At 35.9% G+C, this 18,147-nt stretch overlaps 1 protein-coding gene across 1 annotated transcript in view; it reads right to left on the reverse strand.

Moving 5' to 3' along the window:
- The window catches only part of CCDC91 (coiled-coil domain containing 91), a 158,787-nt gene that overhangs the window by 123,815 nt on the left and 16,825 nt on the right, over nucleotides 1–18,147 (reverse strand). The window contains exons 2-4 of the mRNA XM_074155405.1: nucleotides 7,504–7,575; nucleotides 7,316–7,394; nucleotides 3,316–3,473 (exon numbers count right to left, since the gene is read on the reverse strand). Of these exons, the coding sequence (XP_074011506.1) occupies nucleotides 3,316–3,473; nucleotides 7,316–7,394; nucleotides 7,504–7,533 (267 nt within the window). The 5' untranslated portion in view covers nucleotides 7,534–7,575. The remainder of the gene's footprint in view (nucleotides 1–3,315; nucleotides 3,474–7,315; nucleotides 7,395–7,503; nucleotides 7,576–18,147) is intronic.

The raw sequence follows: 18,147 nt of genomic DNA on the forward strand, positions 1-18,147 counted from the left end.
AGATGGGTTCACATCAATCCTTCCGATCTCCTCAACTGCTTTTCAAGAATACTTTAGGAGAAGGCTTTAAGAAAGAGGATGGCACAGAAACCTCACTTTCCAATGAGGTTAAAATACTCAGAAGAGGTGAAAAGGAACAGAAGCGAAACCAAATAATCTGTCTCAAAGCATCAGGCTTACAGGGAAATAAACTCCCCTTGGATTAGTCACTCCATGTTTTCACCCATGCAGACTGCAAACAGTAGCCATGGAACGGGAATACAAATTTTTTGTGCTAAAATAAATATCTCATCTTGACGCTAGACCAACAGAATAAGAGTAATTGGGACATGTCTACAACATTTAGTTAATGCTATTTCAGTGAACTGTAGAAGTAAAATACTGAAACGGAGGCTTCTAGAATAGACAACCCGAAACAGATGAAACACTGATAACAAGCCCACATTTTCAGAAAAACACAAAAATAAATTAGGTGAGGTTTAAACTATTTTGTGGTATAATTAACAAAAGCCAAAGCTTTTTTTTTTTCCCCTCTTAAAAAAAAAAAAGCAAGAACTTGTTTATATCACAGCAAAGGAACTTCAAAGGAAAAAAATGGTAAATTAATTTCAGCTGCTACTTTTTCAACAACAATTTGAAAGCCAAGAGCACTTGAGATTTGGGAAGGGGTGGTGAAAGGAACATCTCAATGTTTTTATTAAGAGAGGTTTGACTGACCTGATTTAATCCATTCCTTTAACACCTTTTATTCCAGGCACTCAAATAATAGATTGACTTTTCAATAAACAAGGATCTCTCAAAGGATTCCAAGAAAGAAACAAACCAAAATAGCTGAGATCTTGACAGTACATGGATACATAAGATTCATGACAAAAATGGATCAAAAAAAAAAAGAAAAACCAGAAAGGAAACTGCAGTTTGCGCTCTGAATTCCCCTTCTGTAAGAAGCAAAGGGAAGCTAGATGAGCTAATTCTACTCCTCAGTACTACTCAAGATTAGAGTCTCTCACTGTCAAAAAGATGAGGTCAGAAAATGAAATGTTGAAGTTTTTTTTAACATGAAATTTCGAGAGGCTCTGGAGATACAATTGTAGAATAATACAGTTCTCCTAATGCCCTCCTCTCACAGGTGTAAGAATATTTCATTATAGTTTTACACCCGCCATTTTCCTTTACACGGAAAGGAAACGCAAAGTCTGATCTCCATTTAAAAATGTTGATGGACCTCCTCTCAACTCATTTTCTCCCTTTAGTCACACTTTCTAATGTTGTATTCTTTAGTTTGTATTATTTGCTGCATTAAAAAGAGAGTTTACGGAACCACAGGTCTCTCAGTAGCTGACCAGAACAAGATGGGAAAAAGTGAAACATGGCCTACAGCTAGAATTTGCACACAAAAGCATTCAGAAGTAACAAAGTGTATTTCTTTTCTTTAGTAAGAATACCTAACCAAACAACTTTTTATTTCTAAAAAAATGCACCTGAGCCTTAGTATTTTGGAATATCCAAAGTCCTCTTTTCAGAGAGCACACAAGCCAAAGTTGCTGGCCTAGTTCAAAAAAGAAAGGTTACAGGTTATTCACATTTCACTGTTAGCCAAAATCAAAAAGAGTAGAATCTTTTGTGGCTGAAGAAAAGCAAATTTTGACCATCCTGCCAGTAACAGAAATTTACTTATCAAAACATTGTCAGAGAGGCAGACGAAGAGCTTTCAACACAGAAAATTACCCTGGCTGGCATCAGTGAAAAAAAGAAAATAAACACTCCCCCCTCTCAAGAAAAAAAACCCCACAACTTCTGGATTTCTAAGAAAATTTCTTCAGTATCATTTGCATCTGGGCACATCTCTCCTTCCCTTTTTATAGATTTTCCCCAGAACATTAGGCTGGGAACAAATACAAAACAGTAACTAATTCATTAGTAAGACTGAACTATTGGAGCTGTACTAACCACAGTCTTCCTGAAAGTGTGAACAGATACTGCTCAAAAGGAAAGCAAAAGAGTCACTTTAATCAAAACAAGTATTTTGTACAGGTTGTTTAAATAGCTCTAGAGAAATGCTTTTAAATGGTCTCATTATGGAAATCTGACTTAATCATGAAATTCAGCCTCCAGCATGAGTAGCTGTAGGACTTGATGAGACTACCAGAAAAATAAGAAACCACGTTAAGTCCTGAAAACGGGAGGGTCACAAACTAGCCCAAAATATTGTTTTGTTCAGAGAAAGCCAAGAGCACTTTCTAATTCAAGCGTATACCACTATGCATCCTGAAACAATGAACTTTACAATAAACAAACTTGTTCAAATACACGTCACTGCAAACAATGGCAATAAAAATTCACCTGGGCGGGTAAATCCATTGAATTTTCATCCTCAGCAATCTAGCATTCCTGTGCTAGTCTCCAGACAGAAATTCTTTTCCCTCCCTTACTCACCTAATCGTTTAGTTCAAAAAGCTAAAAAGAAGCTAAGATCAGTTCTCAGCAGTATTGCAACCACAAGGAGAGATCAAGATCACACAACTAGGACTGGCCAGATCACAAAAAAAAAAAAAATTAAAAAAAAATAATCAAAAGTAATGGAAGGGAAAAATAAAGTAAAATATAATAAAATAAAAACCAAAATTAATTTAATTATAATTAAATAAACATTAAAAATTAATTCTCTAATTCTAAAACAACTTGGGAAAACAAACAAGTATGACACATAAAAAATGGCTTCGAGCTCCAACAGGGTAGGTTTAGACTGAACATTAGGAAAGAATTTTTCACAGAAAGAGTGGTCGGGCATTGGAATAGGCTGCCCAGGGAGGGGGTTGAGTCACCATCCCTGGATGTGTTTAAGAGCCGTTTAGATGTGGTGTTGGGGGATATGGTGTAGGGGAGAACTTTGTAGTGTAGGGTAGATGGTTGGACTTGATGATCCCAAGGGTCTCTTCCAACCTGGACAATTCTATGATTCTATATGTACAGCCATAATCTTTACAGCTTTAACAGTAACAGTTGTTTTTAGCGAACCTTCTTGCTATTGTTTCCTACTTTCACGCCCAGCACTATCAGCATGGCTTTAACCTTTAATAACTCTTTAACACGCTTGTCTCTCTTGCAGTCCATCCCAAAGTAGTATGGTGTCTCCCAGTTAGGGGATTTAAACATAATTTAAAAGTTATTTTACCCCAAAGTCTGTATCATAGAAACCCAAGGACCTTTTGCTTTTAAAAGGCAATTTTATCTGAATTTGAACAGAAAAGATATGATTCTAAGATATTTAATATATCAGGCTCCCATACCGAAACACAAGAATTGTGGTTTTACCTGTTCTTCAAGAACAGCTGGGTTTATAACATTGTTGGCTGTTTGAATAGCTGTTGTCACATTATCACCTGATAAACTGAGTAAGTCAGAAGGAACCAGGCAGGAAGAAGGCACAGAGTGCTCCAGAAGAACATCAGGAGATATATGGACTTCAGATACTAATGCAAAAATAAAAACAGAAAACACACACACAATATGAAGAAGCATTCAAAAATTAATTCTGTTTCTGAAATCTATACCTAGCAAAGCCTGTCACAGTAGCAACAAGTATAGTCATAAAAGGTTATATAGCTCTTACAATCTAACTGAAGAGTAATTCCATAATTCCATACAAAGTTCCCGTATTTTTGAGTATTATCAGCTTAAGAACATTCAAAATCGTATAGTCACACTAAATTTAGACTTGTAACTTACACTTAGGTTTCACAAGACAATAGCCAAAGGCAGCAGTTTTAACTTTTGTCTCTTCCATTCACATAACCTTTCAGCTTCAGCACGATCTTTAATCTGTTTAAGTCAACTATAAAACCATACTTCTATACATATTTCCTAAGTTTTCTAAATTTTAAAGGTAAAAAAATCCTCAACTGTCTTAGAAGACACACACAAACAGCTTACCATGACACACGATAAAAGCAGTTTTATGTTTTACAAGTAAGCAAAAGATAACAAAATAAATAACTCTCTAGCTAATACAACTTAAGTGTAATTAATACTGGAGTGAGAGATCTTCCATAATAATTTCCAGCTATGACATAAAAATCCTGAACAGTGGATCACCATTATCAACCTGGCACAACAGAAACTTGAGCACTTTTATGAAAGATTCCAATATAAGCTAAATAAAAAGAAAGGAGAAGAGAAAGCTTTGCATACATTTTTAATTTAACAGCAAAGTGCTGCAAACTTCAATATGGTTAGCTACAGGTAGCCTTTGCATACGACAAAAAAGTATATCCAGTTGCTTTAGAAAAAGCAGCTCACATTATCGTTACAAATCTGGTAAAAGGTGAAAGATGCCACTAGCCCGGAGCAAGTCTCAGCCTCTCATTATGACTGTTTAATTAATACTGCACAAGCATGCACACACAGCACAAACAAAAGCGTATACATTGGCCTACAGGCACTCAAAAGGACACTCTTATCCTTGAATCCGGGTGCTCTGTGTCCCATCTTCTTTACCTCCCATTTCTGGGTTTCAGGTTAACACAGAGGAACATGCAAACCTCATCTAACAAAAGAAGACAGAAAGACCACAAGACAGAAGAATATCAGGATGCTAACTGCAGCAATAGTAGATTTGGACATGGGGGGGGGGGGGGGGGGGGGGGAACCACAAACATAAAAAACCCCAGCTGAGCAGAAAATGGAAACATGGATGAAAAGCCTAGAGGAGAGCACTCCAGCCAACAGAATGGGAACCAATTTAGGTAACCAGGACAAAACAAAGGACTGGGACACAACTGCACCTTTAACGGTAAACTCTTCCCCAGTACTGGAAACAGGACTTTTTAGGTTTCCTTTACATACCATAAGATATTTGTGAAACCACCCTCCCCTTCCAAATACCTGCTTTCAATGGCAGCTTCCTATAACCGTTACCTACTCTGTTAGTTCACATGACAGTGAGATGACAGAGAAAATGGTATCTTTCCTTCTAAAAAAAAACAGTAAAATCTCCTTTTTATGCTATCACTTAATAACCTGAATTTCAGTTTGAAATAAATTTCCAATAGATGGAAAACCAACTAAAATAATGTACACCAGGCAATTCTGACTGAGTAGACAAGCTGTTTCCTCTTACTAAAACTCTCAACTAACAAGGAAAAACTTAGCATGACACCAGTCCTTGTGGTGTTAATGTTTATCCTTTGGTGATGGTAGCATTCATCCTTTGGTGATGATGACCATAGAACAGGCATAGTTCAGATATAAGTAATTTATCACAACAGTAAAAACCAAAACTGAGTCTGGATGCAGATGAGGAATGGAGACTCTCAGAAATTAAAGCTTAAGCTTAATATTCACATATTTTGTGGGTATCCAATACTAGACATAAGACTTCATTTTTCAGATAATACAGTTTTATGTGGAACCTTCTTAAAGCAAATCAAGTTTTCAGTGATTCCAGTTAAAGTAATGAATGCTTAGCATTTTGAGGGGGAAGAAAAAGCAGAAACAAAAAACCCACCTCTTAAGTTGTCAAAATAAAGCCTAGGAAATGAGGAGCAACAACTGGTAACCACCTCTGAACACTGTGGTTTAAAATTATTCAACTAAATACATGAGCTTGCAGAAGACAAGAAGAGGCGGCAATTCTCCAAGGTATCATTCAAACATCTTTATTACAAAACCTTCTTTTCACTTTCAGCAATGTTAAAGATTCATAAATTGAACATTCCTAGAATTACATGTGCTATGTCTGTAATTCAAGCTCTCTTAATTCATTCCTCTTGTGTATATACTGGTGAAATTGCATTAGCATTTTTGTTCAGCTCAAAATTCGCTTATGAAGATGACTCTTCAATCATTCCTGCTTACTATGCCCTAGCTATCATAATGGAACAGTTTCACAACCCCTGAAACAAAAACTTGCCTCTGATAAAACTGCCTGACTGGACTCCAACAGCTAATGGATGTTCAAGTCCGCAGGACCAGGTTAATGCTAGCCTGAAATAAAACTCTTGAAGTACATCTAGTGTGGATATTGGCTTTTCAGCACCACTTCACAAATCCTCTCCAACTGCTGCACCACCTGCTATGATACACAGCCATTCTGATAATAATGACAAAATATTCTTCCACAGTATCCTGCCTTGATGGAACATATCTCCTCTAATTTCTTCAGTAAGCAGGACAGGAGTCTGATAGTCCTGATGAATTTCCCAAAAAAATGTTATTGCTCATTGATCACAGCTGCAGCGCTACAAAGAAAAGCAGGTATATCAAAAGTCGTATCTCCAAGAAGGCTGAATAACAGTCAAAATGACAAGATGAATAATAAATAAAGTTATTTGGGAAAATACCGTTTCTTTATTATTTGTTTTCCTTTATTTAAAACACAAACCAATTATTCTGTAATGGATGAACGACAGTAGCACCAGAAATAAATAAAAACAACTGAAGAACATGATTTATGAAGAGGTCATATTGAGACAAATCCCTGTCTTATATTTAAAACTATAATTACTTTGCATAATTTATTCAGCATAATAATATAATAACAGGCAGAAATCTTTAGTTACTGATCAAAGAATAAAGTGGGGTTTGGCTTTTTTTCCTAATGCTGCTAAAGTGATGTTTCTGTCTGTGAAAGCTATGAAATCTAGACTAAATTGCCACAACAAAATAAATTGTCAAACAGTAACATCTCCTTAATCTTTTTAGTTCTACTCATACTGTACTTTTATCCAGTATCAATGAACTTCTATTTCTTAAAATCCAGACAGGCACCAGGCACTTGTATAAATTAATAAAAGTAGCTCCATAATGTTTCAGCTTCTGCTTGAGATAAAGGAAGCGTAATATATTTTCTAACTTTAAAAACTAAGTTTTAAAGTAAAAGTAAAAAAGATCACACATCCCCCCCCAATCAACTAAAAGACTTTATCACAGTCAAGGAAATCTAATGGAGGAAGCAACATGTTCAAGACCTATTTTCAAGTGTAGTTTTTGTATGTTTTCCCATCATTTGCAACAGACCTTCCATACTCAAAAGTAAGAATATCCTTTGAGTGAAGAAGCTCCATTTCCTCTTCCCATGAGATGCCAATCAGCCTTTGAACTGGATAAACTGTGCTTTGCTTTCATTCCTCAAGAAAGTTTAACTTCGAGAAGTGCAGCTTCCCAAAATAATTACTCAGGAACATTCTTATGCTAGGTTTTCACTGCTGCCTACTCTTTCATTGTGTATGAACATCCTCTGGGTACTAATATTTACAGTGAATACAGAAGGACAGCAATATATTGTTAAGAATTTTTTTAGTGATATTATCAATACCTGTAGGAAATGCCGCCCAAGCAATAGCAGGGGATGTAGTCTGCTTTTCACCATTTCCAAACTCATAACTCTCTGCTGCCTGGAAACATGAAAAAATTATTGTTACATATTTTACAAAATGCTATAAAGTCCCATAAAAACTGTTGAAAATAGTTAAATTTAAAAATCGAGTCATCCAAATAACATACCTCAAATCCTCCAAAGTCATCGTCATCCATCTTTCAACTGGAACTAGAATATAGCAGAAATCTTGATTTAAACTAAAAAAAAAAAAAAAAACCAACAAAAAACAAACCACCACATTAACATGTTGTATCACCTTTACTCATAAAATAGCAATAAAGTGTTTGTAAAACCAAAGGTATGGTGTTAGTTTTAAAGTATAGACTCAGGTAGAACAAGTCACTGTGGTCAAACCTTAAAAGCCCAGCAGCCGAAGTAATAAAATGCTCTACACTGCAGGAAAATGGGTATATTTCATTGGCCAGTCTCATAAGAGAAACACGCTGATTTTATGATCAACTAGGAGTCAAAAGACAAAATTACTCCTATATTTGTGCTTCAGTTACACGGCAGACAAGTAGAAACCTTCACTTGGATACAACTGTACCTAGCTCATCTAGGTGCTCTTTATAACCGCCTCACTTTCTCATTTAGAAATGAGTATTCAGTTGTTCATCCAAGTACTCAACTCCACAGGTTACCTGAAGTCTTCCAAGCTTACACGTTCTACAAAAGATTAAGGGACCTAAATAAGAACTTTTTCCACATAGAGGATGTAAGGTCTAGAAGTGCAATATCTCTCTTAAGAAGCACACGTTTATTGATCAAGACAAACAAAATAAAAATTGGGTATTTTACAATGGAACTTGAATATCTTCAAGGGAAAAGATAAGCACTGCCCGTCAACGTTATCAAAGAACTTTTGAAAGCAAGAATGTAGAAAAAGCTTTCCAACACAGGAAAACAGAAAGGTGACACTTCAAAAGCTGTATCTATTGCTCTCAAGAATAACAGTCAAGTCCCTAGTACCTCAACAAATGGTACCGAAAACACTAAATAACCAAAGTCTGGATATATATATAAAAAAAAAAAAAAAAAAGTCCAGGAAGTAGGATTTCTGACCATCAGATTCCAAAAGGAAGAACTTTCTCCGTTAGTAATGAAGATGATCCAATTTAATGTGATCACGATCTGCCATGTATTTCGTAGTTCTGTGTTTATGATTTAAAATATAAAAATATTTTTCATTGTTAAGCTGCTTTTCCAAATCAGCACTGTGATTAAATCCAAAAAGATTTCCTGCTTTTCCCATCTCTTCTTAGCTGTCTGGCAACATCAGCACAAACAGCAACTTCGAAAAAGACTGTGGTGAATTTCTGGAAATTTTTCTGCTACCACAGAGGTCCTTCCCTACGTTTCATGGAGGGCTTGATTTAGATTTTACAAACTGATCAGCATTTTTGAGCTGTAGCCCTGAATTCTGTGGCATTTTGATATATTTATAGTCAAATTGCAGTTCCTTTTACAAGAATGCAGGATAAGTTACTCAGCTAGTGAAAGTAACTCAATATATATATGGCTGTTCAATAAGGGCATTATATGTATTTTAAAAAAAAAATAAAAATAAAAATCATTCTGATACATGAATGAAGGATTACACAAAAAAACCCTTTAGGGTCTTTATAGAATGGCAAAATGTTTGCGAAGTTAACTGACTTCAGTCAATAGACTGTAAGCTGAAGAAACTTTTATTACTGTGAAAGCACATGCTCAAAAACAGAAGAATTCAAAGGGTTTGGAGGAAGTCTCCAAATTGAAGTATTAGAATGTCAGAAGGGGACACTTTCAGTCTATATCCACTGCTGAAAATCACTACCAAGAAAGATTTCAATTCAAACACACATCTTCCAAAGTTTAACAAATCAAGTTTCAAGCTCTTACTGATGAACTTAGTTTAAAACACCACTATCACACAGTGTAAGTAAACAGATTTGGTTAGAGTATTGTCCAATATTCACATGTGGTATAACAACAAAGTATCTTTTTAGGGACTGTAAGGGGTTTTTTTGGTTTTGTGTTGGTTGGAGTTTTGTGTTGTTTTGTTTTTTAAGAGAGAAAGAGGGTAGCTGGGTATTTTCCCCATCAATGCTAAGGTTAACTGGTCAAACATTTATGTATTCTATTAGCATTCAGAGCTTTAATATTTAACTCAAAAAAATAACACATGCACACACAAATGATAGCTATGGCAGTTGTATAGACAGAACATCACTGCTGAAGACGACAGCAATAAACAAACAGTTGAGAATGTCAACATATTGCTCCCCAATTCAAGAGGGATAGGAAACTACTGGAAAGAGTCCAGCGAAGGGCAACGAGGATGATTCAAGGATTGGAGCATCTCCCTTATGAAGAAAAGCTGAGAGAGCTGGGACTCTTTAGCCTGGAGAAGAGAAGGCTGAGGGGAGACCTTATCAATGCTTATAAGTATCTGAAGGGTGGGCTGAAGGAGGAGGGAGCCAGACTCTTTTCAGTGGTTGCCAGTGAGAGGATGAGGAGCAACGGGCACAAGCTGGATACAGGAGGCTCCACTCAAATATGAGAAAAAACTTCTTCCCGGTGAGGGTACCAGAGACCTGGAACAGGCTGCCCAGGGAGGGTGTGGAGTCCCCTTCTTTGGAGATTTTCATAGAATCATAGAATCATTCAGGTTGGAAGAGACCCTTGGGATCATCGAGTCCAACCATCTACCCTACACTACAAAGTTCTCCCCTATATCATATCCCCCAACACCACATCTAAACGGCTCTTAAACGTCTCTTTCAAGACCCGCCTGGATGCAGTCCTGAGTAACATGCTCTGACATGCTCTGGGCAATCCTGCTTCAGCAGGGGAGTTGGACTAGATGATCTTTATGATCCCTTCCAACTCTAAAAATTCAGTGAAATTCACTCTACCTACTATTAAACACCATCCGAAATAGAGTGGTGATTGATATAGGTACTGCAAAATGCAGCATTCAAGAAGCAATCAAAGCAGGTAGCTGAAGAAAGAGAGGCTTTAGAAAGGCAAATAGGTATTTTATCTATACACTGTGTCACATCAACAGGTCCTACAGGCTCTACCTAAAGTTACTTCAAAGGACCTCAGTAATTACTTCAAAGGACCACAGCAGATTTTCTCCCCAAAGAGCAAGAGACATTATTCCCATCATCTCAGAACTGGTTACACCTCAACTGGAGAAAGTACATTCCATATCAGCACTGTGTTTTAAAAACACAAACTGGAACAAGTTCAGAGGAGTGCACAGGAATTAATACCATTTTGGAAAGGCACACTAAAATGGAGAGGATTTTTTTTTTTTTAATTAAAAAAGGCAAACAAAAGTATCGATAAAGTATGAAAAAATGTCGTTCTAAGAAGTGATTAATTACTTTCATGTATCATCAAATGCAGCACTGACATAAGGCAATAAAGGACAGAAGCCTCTGTAGGCAAAATGTGTGCTAAATACCGGCAAGGACTTCCAGGAAGGCAACATAAACCCCTACAAGAAAATTTATAAGAACCTACGTATACATAAAACAGAAGTAATGTTTGATAGAAGAAAAGGATGTAGGGCACAAGAAAAATACGGAGACCAACTTGTTATTGAATCCCTCCTCTCTGTTATTACATGTCATATACAGTTTTCATAAGTCTGGTAATGACCACAAGACTATTTTGACCTCAGATTACCTTACTCCACACATTTTAACACAGACATTTCATGGCTGTAACAGCACAATTAATCTATGAATTATTCCACACATCATTTAAATGGAATAAAAGAAACAGACTCCAAGCCAAGTCTCAGCAGTATCACTGGTGTTTTCATGCCTAACTGCTAATCCTCCAACTTCCAGTTTTTCGGAGATCCCACAGGAATTCTAGGCAAAGCGATTCTCAACCAGGACTGTTTGCTATTTGTCCATGTATAATATATATTCATACATGTACACGCACATCTGTTTTCATAAACAAAACCAAGTTTTAAGTCCATCAAAAAGAAATCCGGATTTGTTTACATGCTTTGTTTGCTGTATCCAAAAAATAAAAAAAAAATTAAAAAAAATAAAAATATCAGAATGAAACTGGCAAACTTAGCACGTATCACAAGTAAGCAGGAAGCAAATTAGGGCAGAAAGTATGGATTAAGTCTTGAGGGATGCTGGCACAGGGCGCTTCAAAAACTCAAAGGCTGAGATGTTCTTTTCAAAGAGTGTTAACGAAAGAGCTCTTACTAAGAGATCTCTTTCCAAAAAGATGTTGTTTCTTGCAGGAAAAGAAATGGGTGCTTTCTGCAAGAAGGGTACAGGGCCACACCAATGTTTTAAGAACTGTTTAGAAAAAAAAAAAATCATCAAGTCTATTTTTAGCTAGGAGTCTTTCATAGCCCTTAAAAGTACATGTGCATTTAGCTCTAAAAAAATGCTTAAAATGTTGAAATAACTCATTATAATCTTAATTGATAACAATGCTGAAACTATGACCAAATACAGAACTTCTCAACTCCACCCTTTATTCTGGTGATAGAAATGAATTTCTGGTATAAATAAACAGCAGAACTAGCCTAACACTTCACATAGGAATGCAACAATTTTGGGAGCAGCACTTTTTAATCAATAATCTATTCCAAAATGGGTAATCAGACTTTTCTTTCTTCACAGACTAAGGACATTATTTGTGGCACCAGAATAGGAAAGAATACATTAAGTGCTGACAATCTGCAGAAGGATTTAAAAAATAACACAAAAAACCAAAACAACCCACACAGTCTTACCATGACTAAATGTGGTCTCTTAAAATATGCCTGATACTGGAATTAAGTAACTGTAAAATTGGGCAACAAGAAATCAACCTCAAAATTACAGATTCATAGAAATTATGGTTGGAAAAGACACAGCAGGTCATCCATCCCAGGCCATTTCCAAAACATTACAGTTCTCAAGACAGTCATGTCCTAAAAGGCTGGAGAAGCTATCCAGCACACTCCTGTGAAAAGAAGGAAACTTCATGGATCACGGATACGTAAGCCACTGCATTTCCAGTAGATTTTATCAACAAGTTTTTAGTCCTCAAATCATACAATAATTTAGGCCAGAACCCAGACCAGCAGGTCATACAATCCAAGCTCCTGCTCAAAGGAGGCTCAACACTGCATTCAGGTCAGGTTGCCCAAGACTGCCTTGTCTACGACTGATAACAACGCATGACGAATAGATTCAAACACACACCGAGACGCTTGGAAGCTTCCCTACATAAAATGCAGTCACCAAAGCCTGACCATCGGCTTAACACAGGACTTTGGGAGAACTTTGGGAGAACTTTGGGAGAACTTTGGGAGAACTTTGGGAGAACTTTGGGAGAACTTTGGGAAATGCACTTACCTAACAGACATACCAAAATCATTGTTTTATACACCAGAAAACCAGAAGCCATTCACAAGGAAAAAGACAGAAAAATGTAAGCTGGGAAAAAAGCTCCTTTTCCCCATTCCAACAGTTAGGAGGAGAAGGAATGTTATAGTTCCACCAGAAATCCTGGTAGTCTTCATATCCAGAAGGCAAAAGTGGCAGAGACACCAAACAGTGAATTAAGAAGGATTCTTCATTTCATTAAAAGTCTACCCCTGGTTAGTAAGCATTCAAATTAATCAAGTCCTGATCTCTTAATTGATAAATCAAATATAAATTTGTCTCAGTAACAAAGACAACTAATTTTGCCAGGTACATTCAGCTGGAAAACATACTACCTGGCCTGTAACCTTGACCAAGTTGCTAACTTACTTGCAGAACTCTGTACATTTTAAAGGAACCACTTACAGACCATATTGCTGGCTGTTCATTTTGTCAGCACAGTATGTGGGGAGCTGGCTGAAGGTGGGGCCGCTGCATTTGTATTTCTGGCAAACACTGTTGGTGGTTAACCCCTACCTATGACAACGTATCGGTTTTATTCGCATGCTTATGCTTACTAAATGACTCATTCAGTGTGTTCAATCTAGGACAGGCTTATTAGCTCTTCCTTTACCGGATATAACGTAGACCGCATTATTTGAAGACTAAGTCTTTGGTCGAAACTGCAAGCTCCAAAAAGCCTAGCCAAAATAAATATGAGATTTAAAAAACAACAACAACAGAAAAAAAAAAAAAAAACAGTAAAATGAAACAGTGGTCATTTAGAAAGCATATATACTGGCAATCCCTTTGTGATAAAGAGCTAAACAGATGATAAATTTCTGTATCACAAAGTTCTAAGCAGTTCACGTGGCTCTTCTGCCAAAACTCCAAGCACCTCTTAGCAATTTTAAAACATGAACAAGCTTTCTTCTTTTTACCCAGCTGATACAGAGGTTTCTCCTGATCTACACCAACCACAGCTAAAGGACAAACACGTGGCATCTCATCAACTTACAGTAGCTACTAAGTCATTAATTAGAAATTTTCAATTATAGAATACGCATATCCCAAAAGATACATAGCCCAAGAAAAAACAGAATATGAATGTACAGCATAATCAAATCTAAAATAAATTTAGAGCATCTGTAAAATTTTCTTAAAAAAAAATTAAATCTTACATTTCTTACTTCACTCCTGCTTGAGATCTCAGCACTAAAAGTAACCTGTTTAATAACACTTAGACTATAAACAGAGGAATATTTTTCATTTATTATGGCCAGGAATTCAGTAGCATGAAAAACAACATGAACATTACCGAAGACCACTGTCAAAAGAAAAATTAAAGAATAGCTACTGGTGGATTTTTTTACTTTTTTTTTTTTTTGAGACTGAGGAATTCTAACTTCCCTTCCTAGCAATAAAGCTAAATTCTTTCAGCGTATCTGTCAGGCATCAATTTCTAGAAATGGTAGCTGCAATGAGGTACTGAGATGTAGGTGATTTCTCTTTTTTTTTCTTCAAAAAGAATGAAACAAAAATAAAGATTAAGCAGTAATTCTTAATCCTTCAAATCAATGGAAAGTTCAAGCCTTTCAGTGTTTTATATTTTTTAAATATACTTTTTATATTTTATATCTATTTATAGATATAAAATATATTATTATTTTTATATAAATTATTATTTATATATTATATTTTATATATTTTATATTTTTTATAACTTTCAATTCTGTAATTTACCTCAGCAATACCTTACTTGCAATGAAAAGCTTCTCCAGACTTTTTCCACCCTCCACCCCCCTTATTAAGCAGCTGACTATACAGTAAAATTGAATGGAAAAATTTCCTACAAAGATAGCAGGATCCATGTGGTTAACGTACATTTAGTGGTTTGTTATTTAATGAATAGTCTTGTTACAGAAAAAGAGTAATCTGTATTGGTTTCAATGGGAAAGCTCTTAAGAGCTCCTAAATTCTGCAATATTTTTTCAGTATTTATCATCTGCATCTAACAAGGAAAGTATACAACTGAGCAGGGGCTAACATCACAAGACCATGAGGACCAGAGGGAAATTTAGGACTGCCTTTCAATTTGGAAAATTAGAGTGCATTCATAATTGCAATAAACATGATTTTAAAAAAACCTTGGAAGCAACAAAATTCACACAAGCCTTCCATAAGAAAATAAGAGTTTGTGTCAAAACTATAATAAACTAGTTATATAAGAAGAAATTAGGCTAATTATTTCCTCAGAGAGACTTGAAATTCTTTGATTATTAAGAAATATGCTACTTTGAGTGCTCATTAATGAATTTTGGATAAGCTATAATTTTCCAATGAGATATCTACAAGACTTCTGGCTAGAACCAAAGGTAAACATTAGGAAGACATTTTAAGAAGAAATAGAAATATAAGTTTTTTATCATTTCAGGGAATGAAATGGTCAAACGAACTTGGAAATTCAATTAAGTTTTCTACTTTTAGAAAGGTGGGAGGTTTTATGGTTTTCAATTTTTGGTTTGGGTTGTTTTGGGGATTTTTTTAAGTCACTTTTAACCACAACAGAAGGCAAACATAGCTTCAAAATTTTAAGAAAAAGGAGAAAATCAACTACTTTGGAAAGTATCGTTTAATATTATTTGAAGCAATGAACTATTGCCAAATGCATATAGCATCCACATCTCTCTGTATCAAGAGATGCAAAATATGATTTCATGCTACATTAGAAAAGTCTAAATCCCTGTAGGCATACAAATTTATGTCTGTCTGTACGTGACAGTTGTTAAAGAAGGTGGTTAGACGAGGGGACTGAGAACCTGTAGCATCTAAGATGCAAGGCTGAGACTGAAACAATTGAGTATTGCGATTTTTCACGCAAATAACTGCCTTTTTATCTTTCAATCAAACAGACAATACCAGGGCTGCATACCCTACCCCTATCATGAGAGAGTGAAAATCAGGCATCACCAAAATGCCCATGTTCTCCATCATGTTACAGCGCGTATTTAGTCATATAATGGGATGCGTAGGAAACCACCACCACCACAAAGCATTACACCTATAAGCTCCATAATGAAAGGCACAATAATATAGCAGTTATTACCTGTATTTGAACACACCACAGAAGCGTGCCCAATCACATATTAAAGAAAGAGACTTCAAGGTTATTGGGAAAAAGACGACAACACAGAACACATCACAGCAATTGTCTCCTGGGAAGTGAGGTTGATTCATTTCAATCCCAGCACTGACCTAATAAAGATTTACTAAATAAAATACCTTTTTAATAAAAAAAGATCCCAAAGTAAGGAGATGCAAAACATCATCTATTTGTAGATGTAGTACTTGCTTATATTACAATTGACTCAACTGAAATCTATGGGACTTTTAAGAAAAATGCAAGTCTGTCCCTTTGTAACTAATTCTTTTCCACAGCCCAAGTGGACCAATAAAATTGAATATATGCAAAGAATCATCAGATAAATTTAGTTTGGGAAGCACCTCAGAAGGACACCTGGTGCAAGCCCACCTGAAAGCAAGGCCACCTTAGACCCTACGTCAGGTTGTTTAAGGCCACATACAGTCAAGTTTAGCATACCTGCAAGGACTCCAGTCTAACAAGGTGACAGCAGTCAAACACTAGAGCAGATACCCAGAGAATTTTCTTTTCCTATTCACATTTGTCATCTATTCATTTATCCACTTCTTCTGAAGAGTCTCCAGAAAGCTTCAACACTTAGAGATGAGACCAGGACATTAAGGAATGTGACAGTAAAAATCAAGGATTGATTTACACAAAATAGAATACGTAAAATAATTGTCAATAGCTAGAACTTTTCTAGCAATTCCTACAGTGAATTTAAAAGTTAATAAAAAAAAAAATAAAACACCCACAAAACCAAACCACAACCACTCCTACCGCTCAAAATAACCAATACAAAATTTATTTTACCACTTAGTCCTTTTCTCAGGAGACACCCCCTGAACCAAAAGATCCAGATCCTGTAAGAAGCATGCAAGATTCTATATCCCATGCTATGATATTTCTTATCTAGCTTCACAAGTAATTTTGAATAACACTACTAACATGTAACAGTGCTGTATGTAATAAAACAGTAGCAGCAAAAGCTGTAGCATTTGTATCTGTTTCATGTAACAAGAACACCTCATGCAACCTGCAAGACTTCTATAACTGCCTTTTTATTTAAAACTTTTATTTAAAAAAGCATTTTTAAAACAATGAACCACAGCATATGATTAAACACCAATATATATACCTTTTATAAGCATCATAAGGGTGGTAAAATTTTCAACAGCTGCATAAAAATCACAAAAACTCCAAGACTTCTCCTTTAGAGAATAAATTAGAAGATATTCTTTACAAATCATATTCTCATCTGAAAGGTACTGAGCTAATATGAGCAAAACACTCAGAAGTTCATAAGTATAGGTATTAAGATAATTCACAAAATCAGTTCCACAAAAATTTGTGGTTTAGAACTTGTGGGTCCTCTTCTTCAGCATACACTTTTGGCTTTTTAAACAGTGCTTAAGGCAGGAAAAATCAATAAAGTGCAAATGCCAAGTCCATTTCACTTCCCTTGATCAGATACAGCTTCACAAGGAAAAATCAATAAAGTGCAGATGCCAAGTCCATTTCACTTCCCTTGATCAGATACAGCTTCACAAGAAAAAGAGAGAGACAGCTCCTACAGAAAAGGCAGGTGCCAGTTTTCAAATTAACCTAAGACTTAGGAGAGAAAAAAGCCACCACAGCCTTGTGTGGAAAATGCATTCAAGAACTGGCAATTCCTCAGACGTATCCTAGAAGAAACTAGAAAATTTATCGAAATCACGCTCTGTGAAATCTGATCTCTGAAAAGCAATTATTAAGAAATCCATTTGTAAAAGGTATGGTGCACTGAAGTAATTCAGAATGCTATTCTGTGAGTAACAAAGAACAAAAAGATATAGACTGTGAGCAAAATAAATTAGTAGTGGGGAAGAAAACGTGCAATATATAGATAGAAACTGAATCACTTTCACTCATTGTTCCTGAGCTTTACATATATGTAAAATCACCAAAGACATGGTGTGCATTTATGTATAGGAAAGAATAGATATAAATTGGGAGAGAAGTGCTTTTTCCTAGATCAATAAAAAGGTGCGAACCCTAGGCCAACGTCTAAAATACTACTCTGCTTGTGATTCAGAAATAATTGCCGAGGTTGACTTCAGAGTATTTCCTGAGGTAGAGGTCTACCACATGCATGTAGCATTTTTGTTTCTATACCAGACCACAACCCATGGACCACATGGGGATTCCATGTGTAACCATAAGTACTCAGAGGATAGCATCATTCAGAAGAAAAAAAAACTTTGCAAGTG

This window comes from Numenius arquata, chromosome 1, assembly GCF_964106895.1.
Source record: "Numenius arquata chromosome 1, bNumArq3.hap1.1, whole genome shotgun sequence".
Lineage (NCBI taxonomy): Eukaryota > Metazoa > Chordata > Aves > Charadriiformes > Scolopacidae > Numenius > Numenius arquata.